General features: G+C 39.8%; 1 protein-coding gene across 1 annotated transcript; it reads left to right on the top strand.

Annotated features, from left to right (window-relative positions):
- The first annotated feature begins 469 nt into the window (after nt 1-469).
- Nucleotides 470-6624, top strand: LOC113014787 (butyrophilin subfamily 2 member A1-like). The gene is made up of 4 exons (XM_026156522.1): nt 470-560; nt 1740-2099; nt 2504-2530; nt 6551-6624. Exons 1-4 carry the CDS (start codon nt 509-511, stop codon nt 6622-6624), a joined length of 513 nt encoding a protein of 170 aa, XP_026012307.1. The 5' UTR covers nt 470-508.
- Nucleotides 6625-6937: the final 313 nt, after the last annotated feature.

The raw sequence follows: 6937 nt of genomic DNA, 5'->3' as shown, positions 1-6937 counted from the left end.
GCGGATGAAGATGGATGGATGGATGGCATACAAATCTTTTTTACAAGTACAAAACTGATTTACAAGTACAAAATATTTATGACCACATTTTGAGCCCGTAAGTAAACACTTAATCTGGCTGAGGAATCTTTACATGACATATTACAAAGTCTGTATTATTAACTCTGTAATTAGGCGCCATTCTTCTTATTTTACAGCGCTGTTGTTCAATCGGGGAACGCTTTCTGTTGAGGAGAAAAGCATGAATTTGTTTGTAAACGGATTATCCATTGTTTAAATGTCCCGGTAGTAGAAAAGGAGGCAGAGCTGCTGAGAAATGTTAGGTTTTGGGCGTCGTTCCAGACCATACTCCATACCAGTTGGTGGCGGTAATGCACCTTTCACTTGTTTGCCAACCGCCAATATAACTGTAAGAAAGAATGAAAGAGAAATGTTAGGTGCTTTTTTTTTTTTTTTTTTAAACGCCGCCATCACGTGAACCCGGTGTTACTCTACTCTGTGGACGCAGATGGAGTCTCTGGGAGTTGTGCTACTTTTAACCGTAATTCCTGGCCAGACAGGTAAGTGAGAAAGAGCACACTTACACGAACTAAAGAATAAATAAATAAAAGTCATCAGTAAACATGTTAAAAACGGTCACGTGTCGGAGTTTCTCGACGTTTAACCGAGGCTTACATGTTTTCTGAAACACGCACACACGCTGATGACAGTGACCGTTTTAAGTTCTCATTAAACGTAGAAAGAGTTTATGAATAACGATCGTTTTCTTCCGTCTTTATTGATCGTAACAGAGCGGAAACACAACTTGCGTAATCAAGTAATCAAAAATGTCACGCGCTAACTTGTTGCCTAGCAACCAGTATTGCCCTACACAAGTAGGGGAGACCGGTGTTCCAGATCTACTGGCGTTGGTCGAACAGATGTGTGGCAGTCTTGCGTTTCAGTAGCTGCTACCGACAAACCAGCAAAAAAACGCCAAATGTGTCACCTGTGACACTTGTGAGGTTGTCTCAAACACACTCCGTCAGTCTTGATGCTGTTGAACAACAAAATGTTTAAAAATGTGGCGAGTTTACCTGGTGATATCCTCATGCGCAACGCGATCGCGAAAACAGCAAACCAGTAACACCACGCCGATGTTGTTCACAGGACAGCAGGAGTAAACGATCGGGAGACTCTTGTCGTCGTTATCGTTCCCCTTGCACGGTTTATTTCTCCGAATTCAGCGTTTTTGCTTCACAACTACAGCGAGCTGTTTACTTTGTGCACTAACATGGAGTCGAGTCAACCAGCGCCACCTCTGGCCAAGTGCCACAGCCTACAGCCAGATCAACCTGTGACACACATCTGCACCACGTTTGAATTCGTGTCATGCACAATACATTTGTACCTTTCAATTGTGTCTGTTTGTGTGTCTGTTTTTTAAATTAATTAAATTTAAAAATTTAATTAATTTAATTAGTTGATCCAAAAATCACAGATACATGCATTTATTTCCTTTATTGCAATAAACATAGATAAATAAATGTATTTCTTGTGTTCAATAAAGATATTTGTATTCTAAGACACAGCTCCGGTTGAGTTTGCATGTCCACAGGTTTTGATACTTGATCACACCAAATCGAGAATGTCCAAAGAAACTGGATTTTTAGTGGCATACAAGTATTTTTTTAAAGAAGGGCCTCACGCAATACTAACATTCTTCATGCTTCCTATGGATTGTGTCCTCCTTCCTTCAGGCCAAGATGAAGTTCAAGTGGAGGCTGGAGCTGATGCAACTCTTGACTGCCAGGGTCCCACTGAAGGGACTATCACAGTGATAGCGTGGAACAAGAGGGGCATGCAAACAGATGGTTATGTCTTTTTCTACCGAGAAGATCGTCCTTACAAAGCCTACCAGCATCCCTCGTTCCAAGGTCGAGTGGAGCTGGGAGATCCACAAATGAAAGGTGGAAATATGTCCATCATTCTGCACAACACCACCGTTAACGACACCGGGACATATGAATGCCACATCTCATATCAGAGTGGCTCAGGACGCGACAAGAGAGTGACCCCTGAGATCATCAGTGAAATTAGCCTGAAGGTTGTTCATGCAGGTGAGTCTGAAACCTCTTTACCTGTTTGTCTCTGGATGAAGCAGAATTGGTGGGTTAAGTCAGACCTAAGGGTCCAACCATCCATCTTTTTCCACTTACTGATATTTTTTGATTCATGTATATCTGATAATACAGAGTACTGATGATAAGCCTCACTGTGAGCAGGAAGCTGGGAATCTTTCTATGTACCAGACACCAGACTCAACTTAAACTTTCAAAAGGATGGAAGCTAAAATACATCCAATAATATTCCAGACTTTGCAGAAAGCAGCTGGTCTGAGTGATGTGATCAGAGTGCAGTAGATAATGTCTGACAGCAGTTTGAAGAGGAAATGGATTCTGTTCTGTTCTTCACTCATCACCTACCTGACAGCTGACACCTCACACCTGTTTCTCTCCTGCAGGTCAGACAGGAGGACACACAGAGGATGGAGGGAAGGAGGATGAAGGGAAGGAGGATGGAGGGAGGGAGGGTGTAAGGAAGGAGGATGGATCTGTTGGGCTCATCGCTGGTCTGTCACTTTCTGCTTTGGTTCTTGTGTTTGGTGGTTTTGTGATCTACAAAAAATGTAATACTCCTCATATTCAGAATTCATACCAGCCTCCTGTTGAACAGCAGCAAGTTTGAAATTCTGTTATTCCAAGCTTGATATTTTCACTCAGCATGGCTCAAGACATTATCTCACGACGTACAGAAATAAATGTTACTTCATATCATTACCATAAAACATTTCTAGAATTTGAAAATCTGACCAACAGGTGGCTGAAACAAGCACAAAACCAGAGTATAATTGCAGCATCATCCACTGCTATGGGCTCTAAAAATGTGGGAGCTTTGAGTTGCTGATAAACAGGTTCCTGGTAATGAACCAGACTACGAGCAAAAACCAGAAATTGTTTCCCGTTTGTTCCCATGCTGCGTAAAACATTTAAATCTGATCCACAGATTTCGTGGTGCTGAATGTGGGATTTCTCTTTCCTAAACTCAGAGCATTACAAACTTTTTAACACGATTGGTGTGTTCATTGATCAAAGGATGTGAACTCTTATGCATGAACACGTTACCTCAAACAGTCCAAACAGTCTCACAGCACTTTATGAAGCAGTCACAACTTCTAATTGTGCTTCATGTCCCTGAACCCTAAATTAATATTTTCCCCTTTTAAAGTCCACATCCTGATGTTGGAGGGGCTGAAACTGCTGGGTTGGGGTTGGATGGAGATGCCAGTTGGCATTCTTTCAAAGTCAGAGTTTTTAAAAAAAGAGTCTTTATTCTCAGTAAAGAGTTTGACAAACAGATGTGCTACACTCACGAAATACATGATTATGAAGTCATGCTGGCTGTGATGAAGTGAACATTTGTGTCACTGAACACAAACACTGTTTTGTGACTGTTTCATATTTCCTGTGAGACTGGGCTGACTGTGTTTACACCACAGCATTGTTTAGTGCTAAAGGAAGGATTCATTTTCTGCTTTAAATCTGTGCCCTGACTATTATCTGTGAAGTGTTTTTATACAGTGAACAAAGCTTTACATTTTCTAAGCTGATGATTTATTTTGTACATACTGTAATAACTGAATTTAATGTAACACTGGCATCAAATGACTCTTTCTGACTTAAGTTAACTATTTATTTATTTCACTACAAAAGCACCAGCCAAGGTTTGTTATTTGGTGTCAGTGTTGTGCTGCCAACTCCGAGTCCAAAGGGTCTGATGAAAACGCCAATTTTAAAATTTATATTTGAGTAATTTGTTTGTCACCTCTCCTCCAAACTGGACCTCATTCAAGGAACTGCCAAAACAGTCCAGTTCAGTTTCATGGAGGAAGGTGCCAAGTGTAGTAGGAAGTAGAAGTTTGTCAGATTTTTTTTTTTTTTTTTTTGTAATTATGTGTTGATTTCATTTACAGAGCAGGTCCTCGTAAATATTATTTTCTCTGTTAACTTATTTCCGTTGTCTTTGAATGATACACTGATCACTTCATCCACAGTGTGTCTTTTATCACATCTTCATCACCTCATCTCCAACTGGTCATGGCAGATTGCCCCGCCCCTCACTGAGGCTGGTTCTGCTGGAACTTTTTCCTTCCCACTGCCGCCAACTGCTTGCTGATAAGGGGTTGTTTGATTATTGGGGTTTTCTCTGTATTTTTGTAAGATATTTACATTACAAAATATTATTAAGCACCTTGAGGCAACGGCTGTTGTGATTTGATGTTATGTAAATAAAACTGAATTGAACTGAATTGCTGCTGTAAGTGCGTTTTGTATTTAATTCATGATTATTGTTACTTCCTGCTTCACTGTGTAAACCCCACGGTGTCTGAACTCACAGAGCTCGACTGAAATGGAGCATAGCTCAGCTTCTCACATCTGTTAGATTTTGTTTTGGATTGTTATCTTAAAGTTAGTCATGCCTGGTTGTTTTTTGTTTGTTCTTTTGTTTCATTCTTTTTCCAACAAAACAAATATCATACACTAATCCACTGCTGTGAAAAAAAAGAATTTAAAAAAGAAGAACTGTGCAACAACAGAAATGTATATTAAAAAAAACAAAGACTGCTCAACAGCTTTTGATCTGTGCCTTCACTGCTCGGCCATTAGTGTGTCTTCTCAGAGAAACCCAGCTGAATCTGCACCACACAGCACAGCCTCTGAGCTCACACAATGCCCAGAATATTAATTATTAGCTCAGATAAAATCTAATGTATGCCTATTATCACCGCTTTGGTGACTGTTCTCCTCATGATCACTTCTTGCTCACAGCTAAACCTCCACCATCTCTCCTCACTTTAAGGTCTGTTTCTGTTTTGCTCACATTTTAAAGACTCACGGTTGTTCGGGAGATTCCTGCTGTTCATGCAAAAAAGCACAGAAAAAACAATGCAAGAATTTAGTCAGCTCTCACGAGTGTTGGTGACACAAACATATTCCCCCAGCTGTAGACGCAGTGTCCACATCTCTAATCATCCAACAACAGATTAATTTTACTGATCGCACATTAGAACAAACAAAGTGGTGCTCTGACACGAGGAGAAACAAATCTGCTGATGTGATCAAGGAAGCTGTTTATCTGAAACACACTGTAGGTCTGTGTTATTGTACGGCTGTTTGTTTTTATGTGGCACTAAAATCTTTGGACACCCACAGAAAACTCAAAACTCTAAAGGAAAAAACTGCTGTGGGCCATGTGCAGTAACACACACTTGCCCTTATTGTGGGATGAATGTGTATTTTCCCTGCCCACACAGCCCCACAGTTCACCCACACCTACCCACTGTGGGCCCACACAGGCATGTTTCCTGGTATGTTTCCAATAAAGAAACAGGGAAATGAGATCATTGTGGAGAAGATGAAACCACAGAATATGTTTTATTACCATGTCAGAAATATGAGGCTGAGAGAAGCTGACTGATTTCATGTTTCTATGCAGGACTCAGTTTGTATCAGTAACATTTGTAAATGTCAGTTTACCCTCGTGGATCATATATGCATTTGTAACTCTTAATACTGATCTCTCACTTTATATATGGACCATGGTTCTAGTCCAGAGGAGGGACCAGACAAGTAACAAGAGGATTTAACGTCAAGTAAGCTTTCATAATCACTTCTGCAGAGCACAGATAAAGCATCGCTCACGCATACAAATCATTACACACATTTGTGAATTTCAGCGTACTCTTGGGGCTCAACTCATACACTTTTGTAACTCGCCCAGCACATTGCAACCAGGTGCAGGTGGAACTTAACCACAGATTAAGATATTTTCTCAGTAAGGTTTCTAATTGCCATAATCAGAGCTTCAATGCAAATCAACTCGGCATGCATACTGGATATTATAGCAGAACCTGTTAATATTCTGGAAACTTTTAAAAGTTTGTAAAACTCAGAAGTGTTACTTTCAGATCTCCTTCATATTATAATGTCTTTCTCTGTGAAGCAGTTTGTGGTGTGAATTTAACAAAGATCATGAGCTAAATGAGATAAAATGGTTAAAGTGGAGAGCATAGCAGTGTAACTCCATCTGTTCTCAGCTCTGGTGTTGTTATATTTGTCTGAAAGTTCTCAGTCATCCAGGTCATTATAGTCTACGGAGCTTGAAAAGAAGCGAGGTGAAACGTCTTCAAGAAACTTCAAGAAGTCCAGACGTGTTGTTATATTGCGGCAGATAACAGCATACAACACCACTTCACATCACATAAAGAGATCTATCTATAATATATTATATATATTATATTATTATATATAATAATATATTATTATATATTATATATCTATAACTATCAAGCAGATTGATACGCTGAAAAGTGTTTAGCTGAAGTCAGAGGAGAGAATTTATAAACTACTTTCAGCATGCAGATTGTCTCATATTCTGGTCTGTTCAATATCATGAAATTACTTCTAATCATGTTGTAAGTTTCAACTGTTTATTTTGTTTCTGTCCAAAGGGGGGGATTACCACCTGCAGCTGTCAAAGGCGCATAAGTCATGTGAGTACCATGTTTACAGCTACTATGGCTAAAAATATGAGTGCAAGTCAAATCAGTATAAAGGACCACGACAGAGCACTGATTACAACAGGCCCTGTACCTCTGACTGATTTGTATTTTTAGTGTGGGCACAAATTTTCGTTATTATTTTAACGAAAATTGTGTTTGTCTCGGCTGGCGGATAAGGTGAATTTTTTATCTTGATATTTTGTTACTTTAAAGAAAGATGAAACATCTCAGCCTGGTCTCTTCCCGTAATCTTGCTGGTGTTACCAAGTCACAGTGTGTGGTTTAAAGCTCGAAACTCTGCCACACTTCACTCACTCTGTTGAAACCACATTCGTG

The sequence above is a fragment of the Astatotilapia calliptera genome, chromosome 3, assembly GCF_900246225.1.
Source record: "Astatotilapia calliptera chromosome 3, fAstCal1.2, whole genome shotgun sequence".
Lineage (NCBI taxonomy): Eukaryota > Metazoa > Chordata > Actinopteri > Cichliformes > Cichlidae > Astatotilapia > Astatotilapia calliptera.
This window is presented reverse-complemented; position numbering and strand designations above follow the sequence as displayed.

Excerpts from the sequence above, each read along its gene's own strand:
- LOC113014787 (XM_026156522.1), top strand. The coding sequence starts at position 509 with ATGGAGTCTCTGGGAGTTGTGCTACTTTTAACCGTAATTCCTGGCCAG. Across the intron at positions 2,100-2,503 it reads CCTGAAGGTTGTTCATGCAG|GTCAGACAGGAGGACACACA; the intron begins GTGAGTCTGAAA and ends TCTCTCCTGCAG. Across the intron at positions 2,531-6,550 it reads AGGAGGACACACAGAGGATG|GGGGGGATTACCACCTGCAG; the intron begins GAGGGAAGGAGG and ends TTCTGTCCAAAG.